Here is a 17,471-nt window from a genome sequence, read left to right as displayed (position 1 = left end):
CCCCATTATGACGTCGCCCAACGCCCGCCCACGCATCTTCCTTTTCTCTCTGGCGCATCCAAAAAAAGTCTTATTTTCAGCGGCTTCTCCTGGGCAAAGCTTAGTTTCCAAAGCCAAGTTGCCCACGGCCCCACGATGGGATCCACTGCATACGTAAAGACGGAGGGTTCCTGAGAAATTACGCCCGCTGGAGGGCGAACATTGGTCAGACACTGTCACCAGTCTCCACCATCAATGGTGCGCTTTGGTCCGACACGCAACCACTTGCCAGGTTTCTTTTTTGCTTTTCGCTCTGGCCTTTCTCCTGCCGCGGACTGCTGAGGAATTCGGAAATACGAGCACGAGTCCACGTTATTGGACTCGTCACTATTAAAAAAAATCGCAAAGTCCGGACGCCCACAGCTCGTCCACCGTACGCTAGTGCGGGCGCTTGTCTCTCGCTTTGTCGTGTTTTCTGGGTCCCTTTGCTGCATTGCCAGCTGCCTTCTCTCAGTCTCTCCCTCTCTCCCTCGACCTCTCAATTCATCTCTCCCCATCCCCTCTTCCTCCTCCATCGCTTCTCGCCTTCGCCAAACCTTGATCGCCTGATCCATTCCACCCAACCTGCCAGGATGGCCCGATTCTGGTTCCATTGGGGGCTCCTCCTGGTAGCTATCAATATTGCGCAGGTGGTGCGAACGTTGGATATCGATCTGAATGATGACGGTACGTCACTCAGGGGTTCTCTCCCTCACCCGCGATCCGAACAGCTAATGCGCCTCCCTCAACTAGACTCCCTGAAAGATGCTGCCAGCAAGACGGCCAAAGGGTCGATGACATGGTATGACGGCGACAAGCCTGGCGGAAACCCCGGAGCGTTCCCGACAAAGTGGTGGGAGGGTAGTGCCCTGTTTCTGAGCCTGCTGCTCTACTGGCACTATACTGGCGACACGACCTACAATGATGCGGTGGCCCAGGGAATGGAACACCAGGCCGGAGACGGAGACTACATGCCGTCCAACTACAGTTCTTATCTGGTAGGAGAACGCGGATCTTGCCGTTCTGCAAGAGAGCTTGATGACTGACCGGTCTAGGGTAACGATGATCAAATGTTCTGGGGCGTTGCCGCCATGACCGCCGCCGAGATCAAGTTCGCCGACGTCGACGACGGATATTCTTGGCTGTCCCTAGCGCAGGGAGTCTTCAACACGCAGATCGAACGATGGGATACGACCAACTGTGGCGGTGGACTTCGGTGGCAAATATTCCCCTACCAGGCCGGATACGCGATGAAGAACTCCATCTCCAACGGAGGCTTGTTCCAGCTGGCGGCCCGCCTGGCCCGGTATACAGACAATTCGACTTACGCGGACTGGGCCGAGAAGGTCTGGGACTGGAGTGTCAGCTCCCCGCTGGTGAACAACAAGACGTGGAACGTGGCCGACTCGACGGATATCGACAACGGGTGCAAGACCCAGGGCAACAATCAGTGGTCCTACAACTACGGCGCCTACATGATGGGTGCCGCCTACATGTACAATCACGTACGTTGAGCCGTGATCCACCCCCGCCCCTCACATTCCTTCAAACACGAATACTGACCCCAGGCAAGACCGAAGATGCCAAGTGGAAAGACGCCCTCGACGGCCTTCTCGGTGTCACCATGAAGACCTTCTTCCCCCAGAAGTACAACGACATCATGTCGGAAACGCTATGCGAACCTAACGAGGTCTGCAACGACAACGAAATTCTATTCAAGGGCCTGGTCGTGCACTGGCTGGCCTTTATCAGTCTCGTCGTCCCCTCGACCTACGACACGATCTTCCCGAAGCTGCAGGCCTCAGCCGAGGCGGCGGCCAAGTCGTGCAGCGGCATGAGCAACAACACCTGCGGCGTGCGATGGTATCAAAATAAGTGGGACGGATGGGTCGGCATGGAGGAACAGATCATCGCCACCGAAGCTATCGTCTCGGCACTGGTGAAGAACGACAAGTCCGGACCCGTCACTTCCAAGACCGGTGGAAACAGTACCAGCAACCCTAATGCCGGTGATGGCGACGGCGACAAGGATAAGACCCAGCTGAAGCCGATCACCACGGGTGACCGCGCGGGGGCCGGTATTCTGACGGTCCTTTTCGCCGGTGTTTGGCTGGGCATGGTCGGATGGTTGTTATTGGCTTGATTTGTTGATATTTATCTTACTATTTCTCCTTTCTTGGGTATAGGGGGTTGTATGGTCTCTCTCTATGTTGACTAGATGGGCGTTTTTGTATATATGAGCTTCTGTTTATACCTTCAATAGACTATACATATTGTCTACTTTGTAAGTGACTTCAATGAGTATCCCAAGGCCCGGAAAAGGAACAATCATTTCGCCTCCCTCTCCAAGCCCTCTCGCCGCCCCGTACTGAGCGGATCAAAGTATGGCCTTTCTCCCAGCCCGACGACGCGATGCCCCGTTCTCGGCCCCTGATCGACATAATCAAACGTCGCCGCATGATACACGCTGCGGTTATCCCAGATGGCCAAATCGTTCGAATTCCGCCACTTCAACCGCGCCTGTAGATCGTGGTTCTCCACGATCAGCGTCACAAACCATTCCAGCAGGTGTCGCGACTCTTCCTCCGCCAGGTCGTTGATCTTCTCGACGTGCGTGCCCACTGCAAACACTGACTTCCACCCTGTCACCGGGTTCGTCCGGATCACCGGGTGGATGGCCTTGAGCACGTCGCCGACGTTCTCGGGTGCGCCGCGCGGCCCCGTGAAGATCTCGAAATCGTTCTCTTTGGCGATACGGTTGAACCCGGGTTGTGCGTAGGTCGCGGTGAGGGATTCGAGGAACCTTTGGTACGGTGGCGAGAGCCGGTCGTAGATTTCGTAGCCCGAGGCCCAAAGGGTGTCTGTTCGACGAGGGGACTGATTAGTTGACGTGGTTAATGGAGGAACGAGGACATACCACCGCCCGTTTCGGGGAGCTGCGTCAAACGCAGGATTGTATAGTCGCTAGGGATCGGCTCAAAGGTGATGTCGCTGTGCCATTCTCGCCGGGCGCTCTGGCGTTTGGTCTCGTTGCGATCGCGATAGAGTTTTTGGCGCTCGGCGGAGCTAATGACGCTGATTTCGTCGTCTTTGACGCCGTGTTCGCGCCCGGAGTTGATGATAGGATGGATGTGCAGACCCGATGTGCTGGGCTTTCCGGAGAGCTCGCCGAGTCGCTGCACGAGTTCTTTTTGGAGGTCGTTGTCGAGGTCGTCCTGCTTGCGGAAGAAGACGACACCGCGACGGGAGACTATACTGTCTGTTAACAGAGGCGTGATGTTCGGGCTAGATGAAACATACCGGTGATGGCGAGGTCACGCAGGAGATCATCGGAGTTTGGGGCTCGCAGGATCTCTTTGAGATTGGCAGTCGGGAACTCTCGACCGATGATGGGCGTCACGTCGAATGACTCGAAGGCGTCCAGGGTGCCCTTGGACTTGAGCGGTTCTCGTTGCAGAGACTTGAGACTGGGCTTTCCTTCCACGATGGGAACGACGGGGGCGGCGTCTGTGAGAGAGGGAGCCATGGCTGAGTTGGAGCTTATAGACTGGTTGGGATCAGGTTTGATTGATGTTGCCAGAGAGAAGGGAGGCAGATGAGCTTTTTATATCCCAACAATAGAGCTTAGAGGGAATGATGCCGCGGACCGATGATATCTCAAGAGCAAATCATACTACCGGTATTGAATCAACTCTGGGGTAGACATCCATGGACTTATGCATGCCTCTGCAATGTTCGCCATTGTGACCTCGGAGCATGTCATATCCCACCATTTGCATTCCCCTCATGCCTGGAGAGGGGTAATGAGGATGTGATAATATCCCACAGGGGTTACGCCATGCGATTGATAAGACAGCCGGAAGACTGGAGATGCTCATGTACTCTCCTCATTGCCAAGGGGATGACTTCAGATGGCGACGGGAGCACGTCATGACATGCCCCATCCGTTCCGGTCTCACTGGTTGATAGCGAAGTATAGGAAATTTCTAGCCTGCTCAAATGTCGTCGTAGTTTCTCCAGGCCCGAGGGCCAATCCTGTTGTCTTTATCCGTTATCTGGCATGGTATCCCATGGGCCGGATACCCGATCCTATATGCCTGACTCCTCGTTATTCTCTCTCAGCATTGTACTCCAAGAGTTCATACCACGACAATGAAGGGTGCTATGTGCTTATCTTTGAAGCCTCAACTCGGTGGGGTTTTCGTAGAGGGATGGAATAACCAAGGTCGATCCAGGCGACAATCTCAAACAAATATACTTGAGCCTTCGACAGTAGAACAGGAGTTGTTTCACGATGAGAGGTGATTATCCAAATCTTCCACTTCGGAAATAGCCAGCTGACCAAATCGAGTTTCTCAGCTTCTATCCTTTGGCGACTCAAGAAAAGCCTCTTCCTATTACTGAGTGCTTCGCCTCATGATGTATTGCCATTCTGGCTGCAGTCGACAACGGCGGTAGGACGAGCTGTCACGAGGAGTCTGGATGGGAATAGAAACACGAAAGACGTGGAATTGAGTTGACAGAGTGAAGTAGGCTCCTATGCCAGGTTGCCATGATCTCACTATTGATTGCCGCGTCTCAGGAAAATTATCTGGGACCTAGAGGGAATAGGACAACTTATTTCTTTGGCTTATCACTCGCTGCATTATAAATTATCGCAAATGCAAGTGCTCATGCCAAGGTCGAAAAGAGAGACGAGACAGGCATTGCGTTGACTGGCAATGAAGTTGCTTTCATGAAGATAAGCTGCAAGCTGGATGATGAGAGCGTCTGCAGGTAAGTGAGCGACTTAACCGAATATTCTATCACTGTCCAGCAATTGTCTACTTGCTTTCTTATACGGCAATTCTGACCCACAGCGCGAAACTCTCACCGTGATGGATTCTCGAGTATCATGATAGTCTATCTAATAGCTTCATGCCCGGCAACCACGTAGAAACATTCAAGTAACATTGATATGGCTATTTGCTATACATGACGTTGAGGGTACTGGCAAATCCTAGGAATTTTCCGTCTCACCTACGGTGAATAATTCCTACAAGTTCAATGAAGAGGAAGATTCCGGACTGACCTGCTATTCACTGCACTGCAGTTGCCCATAAAGTCCCTCTCCCCTCTTCCTCCTTTCTCACCCTCTCTTTACACCCACCCACCCATCTCTTTACTCACTTTCGCATCTCTTTTCTCCTTCGTTCCCACCTGTTCCAATACCATCGCGTAGCCGCTCACAATGAAACTGAACCTTCTTTTCCTCTGCCTCCTGGTGGCCTTAGTGAGTGCCGTCGCTATCCCCGAGGCCAACAACGGTGTGTCCATCCCCTTCCCATCCCCCTTTCAATACTCTCGCTAACTTCGATGTCAAAGCCGATGTTTTGTATCCTGGCCAGCCATGTAGAGGGGACTGGGCCTGTCCGAGCCCCGAGCACTGCTCCAAGGGCAAATGCGCCCTCAACGTGAGTATCTCTTAAATGCCCGTCAGACTTCAAATCATTGACTAACCCTCACCATAGCCAGGCAGATGTTTGAAGGACAAGGACTGCCCCAAGTACATGTCTTGTTCTGACACTCACTGCTTCCCCCATTCCAAAAATGGCCGTCGTGACTTCGAGGACTCCGATGGCTCTGATGTCGCCGACGCTGTTACCAACGCTATCAATGAGGACGAGCATCCTGGACTGCCTGGTGCCTCAAATGAGGCTGAGATTCCTGCTAGTCAGTTCAAGGCTACCTGTGTCAATAATACCGATTGCTCCTCGAATGAGGTATGCTCTCGTGGTCACTGCACCCTCAAGGTAAAGTTCTTCTCCACCCTTGACCCCAAGTGGAATCATTCTGACGTCTGTCTCTCACTCAGGTTGGCAGATGCTGGGAAACCCGCGACTGCAATCGGCGCCAGCACTGCATCAATACCTTCTGTTATCCTCCCGGTCGCGTGAGCCGTCGTGCGTCTGCTGACGAGGCTATACCCACGACTCCCGCTCCCCTCGAGGGCTCCGACGAGAGCGTGATCGACCAGACTGAAGAGATCGAGACTGACGATGACATGGATGTGTCGCCTATTGACCAGGACACGCTGTTGAATCTCGTGACTACTGCGGGAAAGAAGGGCAACAAGTGCCGTCGTCGCTGTCGCTATCATACAGATTGCTGCCCCGGCGATGCCTGCTGGAACATGCGCATTTGCCTTGGTCCTCATAAGGGAGGTTGATATGTTTTAGCTCTTGTCATCGCGTTTCTTGTCATCGCGTTTCTTCTCTTCGAGGCTTCGACTGCCGGGGTCGATACGAGGCACGTGACATCTGCGCCCTCGTCCTTATGCTTCTGATCAATCATGAGAAGTCCTAGCGTTTGCAGGAGCTTCGATAATGGTTTTGTATCTCATGTCGTTTGACGGAATTTATTGCTTTATTCTACACTCTTTTCTTCTTCAGGTATTCCGTGGTTTCGTCGACGTGCGCCCATGCGACCGTGCAGAATGCTTCAGCCCTACCTGAGTATACTCCGTATGCCAACATTCAAATCTCCGTGAAAGACGATGCTGACAAGAGACCCTGCGGCTGCGAAGAATAGAACCAACGCATTGTCCCCTAAGATGCCGTCCCTGGAAACAATCCATGCCACGTCGCTATTGGGGGCCAAGTTTTCTGTACTCTGCAGGAGAATGCTGTGTACAGTAGGTACGTACGACTACGGAGTACACCGTAAGCAAGCCACAGCAGTCTATGTCTATTTAAGTCCTTGAGATGAAGCGTAGCCACCCGCTCCACCGCATCGAAGCACTCCGCGCCTCACTGCCTCCGTCAAACATCTCCAGATGGCCTGAGCGGCGGGTTTTCTCCCTTGAAACAAGTCAAACCACCCAACTCTCGATCAAACACGCTCGAGCCGAGCCTCTCGTAAACCCGAGGGGCCAAATGTCTCCTGTCTCCCCCTGTCTGGCTCCACCGTCGCGAAATGAAGACTAACGCAGGCCAACAGGGAATGGGGCCGGGGGCTGGATCGGCCCCAACCGTACGGGCATTACCACGGAGCATGGCTTGCTATTGATTATTAGTACACAGTATATAGTTCGCCTGGCTCCCTCCAAGGCGCCCGTCCGCTCGTGGGAGGTTGTTTAATTTCCCCCTTTTGGCGCGTGCGGGTCACGGCCACGGACTTCTGCTAAATTGCGAACTAATATATAACGCCCCAAACAGTCCAGATGGTCGCAATGACTGGAAATCCTTCCTCCTCGGCTGTGCTGACCTACAGTTCCAGCATGTACCGATCGCGACAGGACAGCATCTCCAAGGACATGGCCCAGGTGGCAGCTTTTCCGGTGCACGACGGCAGCGACGAGAAGGTAGGCAAGAAAACCCCGAGCGCGAGTGGCATGATCGCTTTGCGAAACACGAAATAACCCTAGGTGGAGACGGCGATGGGTACGATGGGTTATGTGATTCACATTAATCAAACATTTCGTTGCAGATTCCCGTCACCCCCTTTGCGCTTCCGACCGGCCATGAAACATCCACCGATTCAGATCCGTCGCTTGCACGACGTCCTACGCGCCAACCGTCGAAATCGTCCTTCCTCGGCACCGTGCTTCGCAGGGTAAGTTAAAAGGCCGATCGCCAGCTCGCATATTGTCTCTAACGGTTCGCTCGGACCAGCGAAAAACAGTCGGCGAGCAGGATGAACCGCCGGCGCCCCAACAACCTCTGCAAATAGTTCCGGACTTTGAATTGAACCATGAGGACCCCCGGTACCTGAAACCGAGAGCAGTTTCGATGGCGATTAGCCCGGCCGGCAAGACCAAGGCGACACAAAGCATTTTACTGCCCTTCAGCCCCGACAGGAGACCGTTTACATTTGGCCAGGATCATGCGGCAGAGAGCATGCGCGCCTCGTACAAGCGAGAGATTCAGACCAAAGATGCCCGGATCAAGCTCCTCGAGAGCCATCTGGTGAATTTGGCCACGGGGATTTCGGAGATGGACAAGGATCGCAAACGGCTGCAGTCGCAGGCGCGCAGCAGCAGCACCACCAAACCGAAATCAGAGCGCTCGTCGACGACGCTCAGAAAGACGTGGGTGCCCAAGTCAACGCCCCAGGTGCGCGAGGACCTGTCAATGCTGGAACAGCGCATGCGATCGTGGGCCATTAAGAATAGCGTCACCGACATCAGCGACTTAGATCACCTGGACGGCGAAGAGAAGAACATCATCCTCGAGGAACTGGACGGCTTCTGCGCCGAAACTGACTGGAACACGTTGATCCGCGCGACGCCGATCGTGCTGCATCGCATGCCAGCTCTACTCGCCCAGGCAATGTTGTCAAAAGATGTGTTCGCGACGGCATTTATGAACCCGTTCTTCGCTTTCACCGAGGACTCTCCCGACGGGTTACCGACGTCGCGTATGCTTAAAGCAATGTATTCGACCATGCTGGATCGTAAGAACCACCTGCTCGAGAAAATGAGTCCGATATTGACATCAGTTGACTAGTCAATCCCACAGAGGCCCACGTGTGGCGCTCGCAGACACTGCGAGTCCTGTCAGCTCCTCCATCCGCCCAGAACGAGGAGAGTATGCTGGCTCAGCGAGTACGCGAAGTGACGAGCGAGCTGGCGGTGGAATTTCTTAACGGGCCGGTACAAGCACTCCTGCGGACTCCAAGGACCGAGGCCGAGCTGGTCAAACGAAACCAGGAGCTGTATAGTCTGTATCATAGTGCGGGAGCGCTGGCGCTCTCGCTCTGGACGCAGCGGGCGTTTATGAAATTCCACAACCTCCACGGTCTCCAACACTTCCGAACGGGCAACCCGGCCATGACGGCGCATCCGCTGCAGCATCTTAGCGAGGACGACGAGAGACTGGATGGAAAAAGGGTGTTGCTGGTGGTGCAGCCTGCGGTGGTGGCGTACGGGGACGAGGAGGCGCAGAATTACGATATGTGCAAGGTGTGGGCGAAGGGAGTGGTGCTGGTGGATGAAAATGAAGGAAAGAATCGGCAGAACTGGTTTTCATCGCCAGATACAGCATCAGATGGGACAGCGTCCTCATAGTTTCCATAAGAAGTGAATTCAAATATTCAAATATGTGCGACTTTGACGAGCCAGTGATAAGACTGCTTGTCTTGAGATGTTGCGACCTGACCTTCTCCTTTCCTGTGCTCTCCTCTCTTCCCGGTTTTCTCTCCCTGTTGGTCGTACAGGAGATCTACTTGCAGCTCTTGAGCTTGTGGAAGTTTAGTACGCGACCATGGCTCCCGTGCGCCAGGAGATGGCCGCCTACAAAGACGAGATCGACCTGTTGCTCATGAGTAAGCGTCGGTATCATTCTGGTCCTGGACCCTGCGATTCCTTTACTTGCATGTCGCCTCAGAGGTACCCGTGGGTTAATCCTGCTTGATTTGCATATCTATGTCAGAGTTGGTTTCGAATTAGGTCCTTCGGGGGTATAGGATGGACTGGTCGAACTTTGTATCAGTTATGAGTATTAGTATTAGTCTACTAGCTTTCCAAACGACTTTTGTTTTTGAACGTGTTGGATCAATACTACATATAACCAATCATGTATTCCTAATATATCATCCCCTTCAGCAATCACACTTTGGCACATCTGTGTGCTACCACTGACGTCCGCCAGGGAGAAGAAGCGCTGAAAGAAACAGAATTCATATACAACGAGTAAAGCATAAACACACTTTTAGTCAGGTTAGATCAAACTGTAATAAACAGAATGCGTTCCGTTCAAGACCCCTATCATCTGTCATATAGAGCGGCGATCCACAACAACACAGTCAGCTTCACACTCCGGAAACATCCTCCAAACGTCACTCTAGTAGATCTTAATGTTGTCTCAGCGGACGTGTCACTTCCATCACTGGTATTCCTGCCTGATTCTGGAAGGTTCGGTCAAACCAGCTGTAGAGAGCTCTCTGGTCCTGAGGATATAACATTGAATGGTATCTGCTGGTCCTGACGATTGACTCTCTTTTCGAGACTGCCAGCGGTAGCGGCCCCAGTAAAGATATTCAGGAAGTGGTTCTGGACACCCTGACCGCCAGTGATGCCTAGTCTAGTATCAGTCCAGGGATGAGGTATCGAGGGCCAAACCTTGTGGTTCAGACTGAAAATCAAAAAACAAAAAAAAAAAAAAAAACGTCGGCAGAATCCCTGTATTGTATTTGACACTAGCTAATCTGAAAAGGAATCCAGAGTGTGGAGCAATATTGACAATATTGGGTTCAGCAGCTCTGTCCATGTGTCGAGCGAAGATGCTCCATCATCACTTCCGCCAATTTGCCTACGGTGCCAGCTCGTTGCATGTCTGCCACAGACAACTCTATCCTCGCAACTCGTCTCATCCAGTTTCGGACCTCGATTGCCGCAAGTGAGTCGATTACCTGGCTGGCGATTTCGTCGTCGCTCATTTCTTTTTTATCGATGGCCATCATCCGCCACATTGCGCGGCCAATCTCATTCGTAACGACGGCAGCTGTATCCGGGTCATGGAGAACGGATGGGTCTTGGGATACCTTGGTCAAGAGCACACGCATCTCGTCTTCTTCTATTTTCCCCGCTGGTGCCTCCACTGTCGGCAAAGGGATATTTGCAAAGAGTGAAAATCGCGCATCTACTCCCCAAGGCGGCAACGCCGAGCCCTTTTCTGTCACCGGTGGGTTGTATCCAATTCCGACGGCAAGGGGAGAGAGGTGTGATGGCGAAGATGAATCACGGATAGCAAGCTGAATGCCCCGTAGAACGTCTCTCTCACTCAGTATCGGGGCTCTCGAGGTGAGGGCATTATGCATGTATTCCGAAGACCGACTCACTATCCCGACATCCTCAACAGACCCCAGATTGATTACCGAGGCAGCCAGGCCCTGCTGCTGGCGGAACGCGGCGAAGGAGTCTAGGAAAGTGTTGGCCGCGGCGTAGTTAGCCTGTCCTCCGGTTTGCAAAATGCCCACCACGGAGCCAAACAGAACGAAGAAATCGAGAGAAAGCCCTTCAACAGCTTGATGGAGATTCCACACCCCATCAGCCTTAGGGGAAACTCCGGTTAACCACTCTTCATGGCTCATGTGACGGAGGGTGCGGTCCTGGAGAAACATCATCAGCATCAAATCTCACAATAGGATAGGGCTGATTTGAATATAGTAAGTCTACCTTAAGACTCAGAGCCATGTGCATAATACCCGCGAGGCGTTTTCGACATTTGATTACGGCTCGCCTGGCATCCTTAAGGTCTGTGACGTCGCCACTGATGCAGGTCACCTGGCAGCCCTGGGCTTTCAACTCGCGGATAAAGGATCGATGTTGGTCTGACTGTCCGGCTGTACGGGAAAGATATACCAGCTCACGCGCACCGTGTTCGACCATCTAAGTTGATACGGACTGGCCAATACCACCCAGCCCACCGACAAGAAGGTAGGCCGCGTCCGAGGAGAAAATTGGTGAAGGCGTGACTGCATGACACAGCATGTTGGATGCGTCGGATAAGGAGGACATGCGTATGACAACCTTGCCCATGTGCTTGCCAGCTTCCAAATATCGGAACGCTTCCACCACATCAGGAGCATCGAAAACTGTGGCGGGGCTGATTGGCTTGATGAAACCTTGCTGGAGCCATTCGTGGAACAGCGTAAAATTTCTGGCACACCTGTTAACACTCCATGACTAGAGACCAACGTAGCTGGACTCACTCTCGACGAATCTCGGTGTCCTCTTCATGAATGGCCAACATATCTACACCATGAAAAGTGCGGTTCCCAAGGAATGGACTCATGTCAAGCATGCCATGAGTCATAAAATCACGCTTGCCAAGCTCGACCATCTTACCGTACGGGGCAACACACTTCCATGAAGCATGAAGGAGATCCCCGGCAAGAGAATTGAGCACCAAATCAACTCCTTTTCCCTGCGTAGCATGCATAATGTCCGATACGAATGAGCTGTCGTGGGAATGGAAAATGTGGCCGCGAGGCAACCCGAAATTCTCCATGAGATACTGTACTTTCTCTTCATTGCCGACTGTTGCATAGACCTAGATATTCACTCAGTGTCAGCGTTATAGCAACTGGTGTTACTTGAAGAAACTTGCCTCGGCGCCCAACATCTGGCAAATATTGATGGCTGCCATACCAACTCCTCCACATGCAGAATGGATTAAGACAGACTGTTTTAATTTGAGCGGTCAATAAAGATCTTGCTTTTCTAGCCATCTAAAATAAGACATACCTTATCCTTTTGGATCTGTCCAAGCTTGACTAGCGAATGTATTGCAGTCAGATATACCACAGACATTGTTGCCGCATCCTGGAGAGTTAGACCTTGCGGAATCTTCATGCACTGCCGATGATGGATCACCTTCCTTGTGACAAGAAGCCCTCTCTCAAACAGGATAACATGATCGCCGACCTTGTGTTCTGTCACATCCGCACCCACTCGACGGACAACTCCAGTGGCTTCAATTCCGAGCTCCTCCCGCTTTCCTATCATACCCCTCAAGACCATCAAATCCTTGAATTCCCGTGTTAGAGAACATCTCGGGGGCAAATAGGGTATAACTTACCTTGAAGTTCAACCCAACGAAATGAATGTCGACTTCGAGATGTCTCTTTTCTAACCCGTCACTGAGATTTTGGGGAACCCACCGCATCGTGTGCAGCCGCCCAAAAGAACCGATATCAAGCTTGCGCGGAATTTTCGGAGGCGGCACAACTGCCAGTTCCTCGGCAAGTGTGGTCCAGTTGTACCGACCTATATGCACAGCTCCGTTCGCCCAGACAAAGTCATATTCCATAGGGCATCCTGGAAGCGCCTCTTCCCTGCTGACCTGTAGCTTTTCATGTACGTCGACGACTATCGACGCTGCAGCCGAGTCAAAAGTCCCGATCTGGAGGATCGAGATATCCAGCTGCAATTCATGCCTCAGAACGCGGGCCAGACCATGAATGAAACCAAACCGGGGATCGTTGCAGACCAATTGGGTCGCGTTTGTGATCCACAGTATTGCACACCGGCGCGCTTCAATCAGATAATTCTGCAGAGTATTGTAGTCTTGTTCTGTCACACCATCCAGGTATGGGTCTTCGATTTCTAGAAGGGAGATGATCCGCTTGTTCTCTGGGGGTGGTTGATCCAGCGTGGTCCACTCAATGGAGTAGCCTCTGCTTCGGAATTGACCCTCCACATCACTCACCCATCCAGACAGCCCGGTTGTATTTTCCCTAGTCAAAAGCACGACATCCCTTGTTATCGACCATGTCTGGCGAACCTGAGAGAGAATGGTTGCTGAGGCCTGACACGGTGCGGGAGCATCGTAAACCACGAGCTCTGCACCAGTAAACCCTGCTGCGCGAAGCTCTTGATCCCATCTTTCCGGAGAAACGTATGGTCTGTTAGGCCTACCGTCATTCTCCCCCAACCACCAGCCGGGGAGCGTTCCCTGAGAATGCCCCTGTTAGAGATGATATCCTTCTTCGCTCGGATGGGGATAATCATACCATTATGTAATCTGTAACGAGTAGTTCTATAAGTCCCGTTAGCCCTAGGTCGTTGTGAGATGCACATTTCTTATCTAAAGCCTACCTGGGTGGAGTTCATGCAAAAGGAAGCGACCTCGGGGAGCTAGGAGCTTGTGGACATGTTTCAGTGCTTTCTGCAAGCTTGGAGTAGCGTGTAAAACCTATTAGACGGAAAACCGGTTAGCGCTCATTGTTTTCAGTATCAAGGGAGAATAAGCATGGCCCACGTTGTCCGCGATAATAAGGTCAAAACTGTGAAGAGGAAAATCTTGATCCCCTGGATCACGACTGATATCTAGGATCTGATACTCCATGGCAGCTTCCTCTGCAAACTTCTCTTTAGCCTTCGCCATGAATCCCAACGAGATGTCGGTGAAAGTGTAGCTGGAATACATATTGAGTCCTTCCGCTGTTTTCAGATGTGGAAGAGCAAGGGAAGTTGCAAATCCGCTGCCCCCACCAATCTCCAGGACCCGCAATCGCGGGTTCGAATGACACAGGAGGGATAGGAAAGAGCTCCAGTCAGTATGCTGCATTGGAAGCTTGTAATACTCCGCGAGTCGATCATCTTCCAGCAGAATCTCTAGAGGCGTGCACTCTCCACTCATTATTTCCCGACAGCGGTGAAATATCTGCTGCATGCATGTGAGATGAATCGAATAATCCATGATATTGATTGATTCCTCTGTCAAACGAATCATCTCTTGTCGCATGGCCGAGTTCCAATGGGCCCAAGGTGGCAGGGTTGGGTACGGACCCATATCCTGTTCACATCCATGGGCCTGTTGTTGTATCATTTGTTGCAATTGGATAATATGTGGAGCCTCCCATTCAATATCGCGGATCCAGTTAGCCAGCTGGATAAAGTTGACGCTCTTGCATTGAAGGATGTTTTCGGACTCCTCGAGTAACCAATTTCTCCATTTCATCAAATGGGCGCTCTCCGACTCGAGGTGTCGAATTTGCCCTGCTGTCTCAATAATATAAACTAGGCTTATGAAACCAGCAAATCTCATGTGCCTGTCATAATTGGAATCGGCCTGTGGAATGCTCAGTAGGCTTGAGGGGGGTGCCAAATCTAGATCAGGGTTCCACACTAGGCGCAAAGCCAGCCGGCGAGCAGTAGCGTGATCCCCAGAAGATATCCCATCCAGGGCCTATAGCAAGGCCTTCTCAATGACAAGGGCCGGCTTTCCATCGACCATACCGATTGCGTTTCCCGATAGACCATCGCGTATCCCTTCCATTGTCAACGCATCCACGACCACCTCTGGCGCTCCGCTGCCCACGTAGAGGCTTTCAATCATCACCGGAATGTACAGCTTGGTTAAACGATGCATGATACCCCTCGATGCAGCAATTCCCATGAGCTGTAGACACTGGTCGATGATCACGGGATGCTGGGTATATCGACTGTCGTGCACCTCTGACGGGTCGGTTGCGGTGCCTGTCGCTGCGGCCGAGCCGATGGGATCCGTGGAAATATCACGCAAGCCGCAGAATCTGCGGCCGTACTCAAGCCCAAGGCGCCTAGCAGTTTTGTACCACCTCTCGCACGAAACTGAGCGTACATAAGATCGGATGTGCATAGCCATGATCAAGTGGTGGTCATCACGCCCTGATCGCACCTGACCCTGGCAATATTTGATCCACGAAGTGTCATTATAGGCTGAGACAATGAAGGAGTACCACCCCGAAGGGGCGTCATCAGCATACTCTATCGGATAGAGGGTCGTGATGATCTCCGTGGGGACAACAGGATCGATGAGCAAAGGCGCCTTAAAATGTATGTTTCGTATGGAATAACCTGTAAGCCGTGCCTCTGGATGGATTTGTTGCACTGCCTCCCCAGCCATGGCAATATACCCAGCGCCAGGAAAAGTGATTTGCTCTTGCAAGATATGCTGCTCGAGCCAGGGCACCTTTTCGACCTGCAGAACATTTCTCCATGACGGGTGTAAGTCCGTTGCCTCAACAATGCGTGAGCCCAGAAGCTCATGATGGGGCAGCGCGCGGAGCCTCCACTCGCTACTCAGGCGACTCTCGCTCCAATATCGAATGTCATGCTTCCAGGGGTACACGGGTAAGTTGTTCAATGGGGTTTGTCCATCTACAACTGCCGCAAAGTTGACAGGTACACCCGCTACAAACGCGTGGCCTGCGGTGCCAAGTAACTGGGCGCGGGGATTGTCGTCATTCTGAATAAGAGTAGGCATGTAGACCGGGGATTCGGCAGTGCCATGTAAATGTTGAAAGATCTGGCGCAGCGGTGCTCCCAAAGCAGCGTGCGGCCCGACCTCAATGAACACTCGATTGTTGGTCTTCAACGCATCGTCTTGCAATAGGTTGTGCACCGCCTGAGAAAATTGGACCGGACTCTCAAGATTTCGCCGCCAGTAGGAAGCATCGAGTTTATGAGGGTCTGAGATACGGCCGCACGTTACACTCGAAACCATGGGCAGCATGGGATGCGAGCTGTGGCAGATGTATGGAGCAATTGCACTTTCGTACGAAGACCCCACCGCATCCATGTGGTCTATGGTAGGATTTCAACATTAGTTATTCAAATGTGGTAAGCGCAGACTGATATCGACGAGGAAATAGAAAATTGAATACTCACGGGAATGATACGCCACGTTGTGGCGAAGTTTCTTGCAAAATATGTCCGGACTTGCAGCCCTAATTGTGTCCACAGCTTGATTTATGGCTTCTATGTCACCCGAAAGTGTAACACTGGCAGGACTGTTCTCACAGGCCAGTACAAGCCCCTCCTTAAGATAAGGCGTGATATCCTGGCGACCAAGGCCAACAGCTATCATGGCGCCATTTCCATGCAGGGAACTGGCGAGTTTGCCACGATAATATGCAATGATAATCGCTGATCGAGAAGTAATGGCGCCAGCTGCGTACGCAGCAGCGATTTCTCCGCTGGAATGCCCAATGACGGACCCTGGCCAGATATGCCAGGTCGCTAACATGTCTACCAGAGCAACCTGAAGAGCAGTGCAAAGTGGCTGAGTGAATTCTGGTTCATGAATCCGGGACTCATGATTATCCCTACCAAGCTCCTCTTTTGTCACACGTGTTAGTTGAGGTTCACTAAGACTAATTGGAAGTTCAATAGGAAGATGATGAGGATGGGACAACCCACCTTTGAGTGTCCATCTGGGAGGATCTTCTAGATCTTATTGATTTCCCCTGCCACCTAGTCTCGCCCGCATTCTCGAGGCATTCCCAGACAATTTCCATCAGCAAACGTTGTTGGGGATCCATTTCCATGGCTTCCACTGCCGGGATGGAGAAGAATGAAGCATCGAAATAAGCCGGATCCTCCTGCAAAAAGTATCCCGTTGTTGGGCCCTTGGAAGGATCTACAAAGGAACTGGCGTTGAATCGACTGGCGGGGACATCACCGTGGCTGTCGTTCTTGTTCACTAGCATCTCCCAGAATGAGCTGGCAGAGTTAACTCCGCCTGGCAGGCGCATCCCAAAACCTACAATGACAATAGGGTCATCGTGAAAGAGACCGAAATCATCCGACTTTTCGTGGCAAACAGTACGTCGCTGGGAAGACATCTCGATTGATCTGTGGTTGTCCGGTTGCAAGTTTGAAAGGATGTGGAAACAAATGTGAATGGGGAAGGGTCTCAATAATGCTGCTAAGAAACGTAGATCCGGTTATCCTTTTAAGGTTCAGTCTTGCCAAATTGGTTGTTGCATTGCCAGCGAAGCAACTCAAGCCAGCGTGACACGACATCCAGAATAGGCCTGATGCAGCATACTGTATAAGACCGGTGACCATTTGCTCTACCTCGATGGGTACACGCTCGAACCGAGCGGAGCGCTGTGCTAGATTTAGTTGTCGCAATGAGGATTCGAGATTTGACTCTGATGAATGCGGTATAGAGATCACTACTGTCGTTTCAGCTGGAACTGGA

The 17,471-nt window shown here is 52.1% G+C and overlaps 7 protein-coding genes across 7 annotated transcripts; 3 read left to right on the top strand and 4 right to left on the bottom strand.

Moving 5' to 3' along the window:
* Positions 1 to 611: 611 nt before the first annotated feature.
* LDX57_004983 (glycoside hydrolase family 76 protein) lies at positions 612 to 2,161 on the top strand (the record flags this gene model as incomplete). Its single annotated transcript, XM_046086663.1, has 4 exons — positions 612 to 705; positions 772 to 1,016; positions 1,074 to 1,523; positions 1,592 to 2,161. The coding sequence occupies 4 exons, from the start codon at positions 612 to 614 to the stop codon at positions 2,159 to 2,161; spliced, it is 1,359 nt and encodes a 452-aa protein (XP_045942628.1).
* A 185-nt stretch (positions 2,162 to 2,346) lies between these two features.
* LDX57_004982 (TauD/TfdA dioxygenase family protein) lies at positions 2,347 to 3,544 on the bottom strand (the record flags this gene model as incomplete). The annotated part of the gene is made up of 3 exons (XM_046086662.1): positions 2,347 to 2,879; positions 2,936 to 3,268; positions 3,319 to 3,544. The coding sequence occupies 3 exons, from the start codon at positions 3,542 to 3,544 to the stop codon at positions 2,347 to 2,349; spliced, it is 1,092 nt and encodes a 363-aa protein (XP_045942627.1).
* Positions 3,545 to 5,419: 1,875 nt separating this feature from the next.
* Positions 5,420 to 6,226, top strand: LDX57_004981 (uncharacterized protein; the record flags this gene model as incomplete). The annotated part of the gene is made up of 3 exons (XM_046086661.1): positions 5,420 to 5,471; positions 5,529 to 5,810; positions 5,873 to 6,226. Exons 2-3 carry the CDS (start codon positions 5,568 to 5,570, stop codon positions 6,224 to 6,226), a joined length of 597 nt encoding a protein of 198 aa, XP_045942626.1. The 5' UTR covers positions 5,420 to 5,471; positions 5,529 to 5,567.
* An 808-nt stretch (positions 6,227 to 7,034) lies between these two features.
* On the top strand, positions 7,035 to 9,457 carry LDX57_004980 (uncharacterized protein). The gene is made up of 4 exons (XM_046086660.1): positions 7,035 to 7,360; positions 7,486 to 7,611; positions 7,671 to 8,451; positions 8,505 to 9,457. The coding sequence occupies exons 1-4, from the start codon at positions 7,220 to 7,222 to the stop codon at positions 9,062 to 9,064; spliced, it is 1,608 nt and encodes a 535-aa protein (XP_045942625.1). The 5' UTR covers positions 7,035 to 7,219; the 3' UTR covers positions 9,065 to 9,457.
* Positions 9,458 to 10,248: 791 nt separating this feature from the next.
* Positions 10,249 to 11,197, bottom strand: pks3_4 (beta-ketoacyl reductase; the record flags this gene model as incomplete). The annotated part of the gene is made up of 2 exons (XM_046086659.1): positions 10,249 to 11,106; positions 11,174 to 11,197. The coding sequence occupies 2 exons, from the start codon at positions 11,195 to 11,197 to the stop codon at positions 10,249 to 10,251; spliced, it is 882 nt and encodes a 293-aa protein (XP_045942624.1).
* Positions 11,198 to 11,386: 189 nt separating this feature from the next.
* Positions 11,387 to 13,928, bottom strand: pks3_3 (Mycolipanoate synthase; the record flags this gene model as incomplete). Its single annotated transcript, XM_046086658.1, has 7 exons — positions 11,387 to 11,657; positions 11,710 to 12,050; positions 12,245 to 12,526; positions 12,579 to 13,454; positions 13,513 to 13,538; positions 13,598 to 13,694; positions 13,761 to 13,928. The coding sequence occupies 7 exons, from the start codon at positions 13,926 to 13,928 to the stop codon at positions 11,387 to 11,389; spliced, it is 2,061 nt and encodes a 686-aa protein (XP_045942623.1).
* A 762-nt stretch (positions 13,929 to 14,690) lies between these two features.
* Positions 14,691 to 17,109, bottom strand: pks3_2 (Mycolipanoate synthase; the record flags this gene model as incomplete). Its single annotated transcript, XM_046086657.1, has 3 exons — positions 14,691 to 16,069; positions 16,154 to 16,590; positions 16,685 to 17,109. The coding sequence occupies 3 exons, from the start codon at positions 17,107 to 17,109 to the stop codon at positions 14,691 to 14,693; spliced, it is 2,241 nt and encodes a 746-aa protein (XP_045942622.1).
* Positions 17,110 to 17,471: the final 362 nt, after the last annotated feature.

This window comes from Aspergillus melleus, assembly GCF_016097325.1.
Source record: "Aspergillus melleus strain CBS 546.65 chromosome Unknown contig2, whole genome shotgun sequence".
In the NCBI taxonomy this organism is placed as follows: domain Eukaryota; kingdom Fungi; phylum Ascomycota; class Eurotiomycetes; order Eurotiales; family Aspergillaceae; genus Aspergillus; species Aspergillus melleus.
The sequence above is the reverse complement of the archived record's forward strand: the minus strand, read 5'-3'. Positions and strand labels throughout refer to the sequence as shown.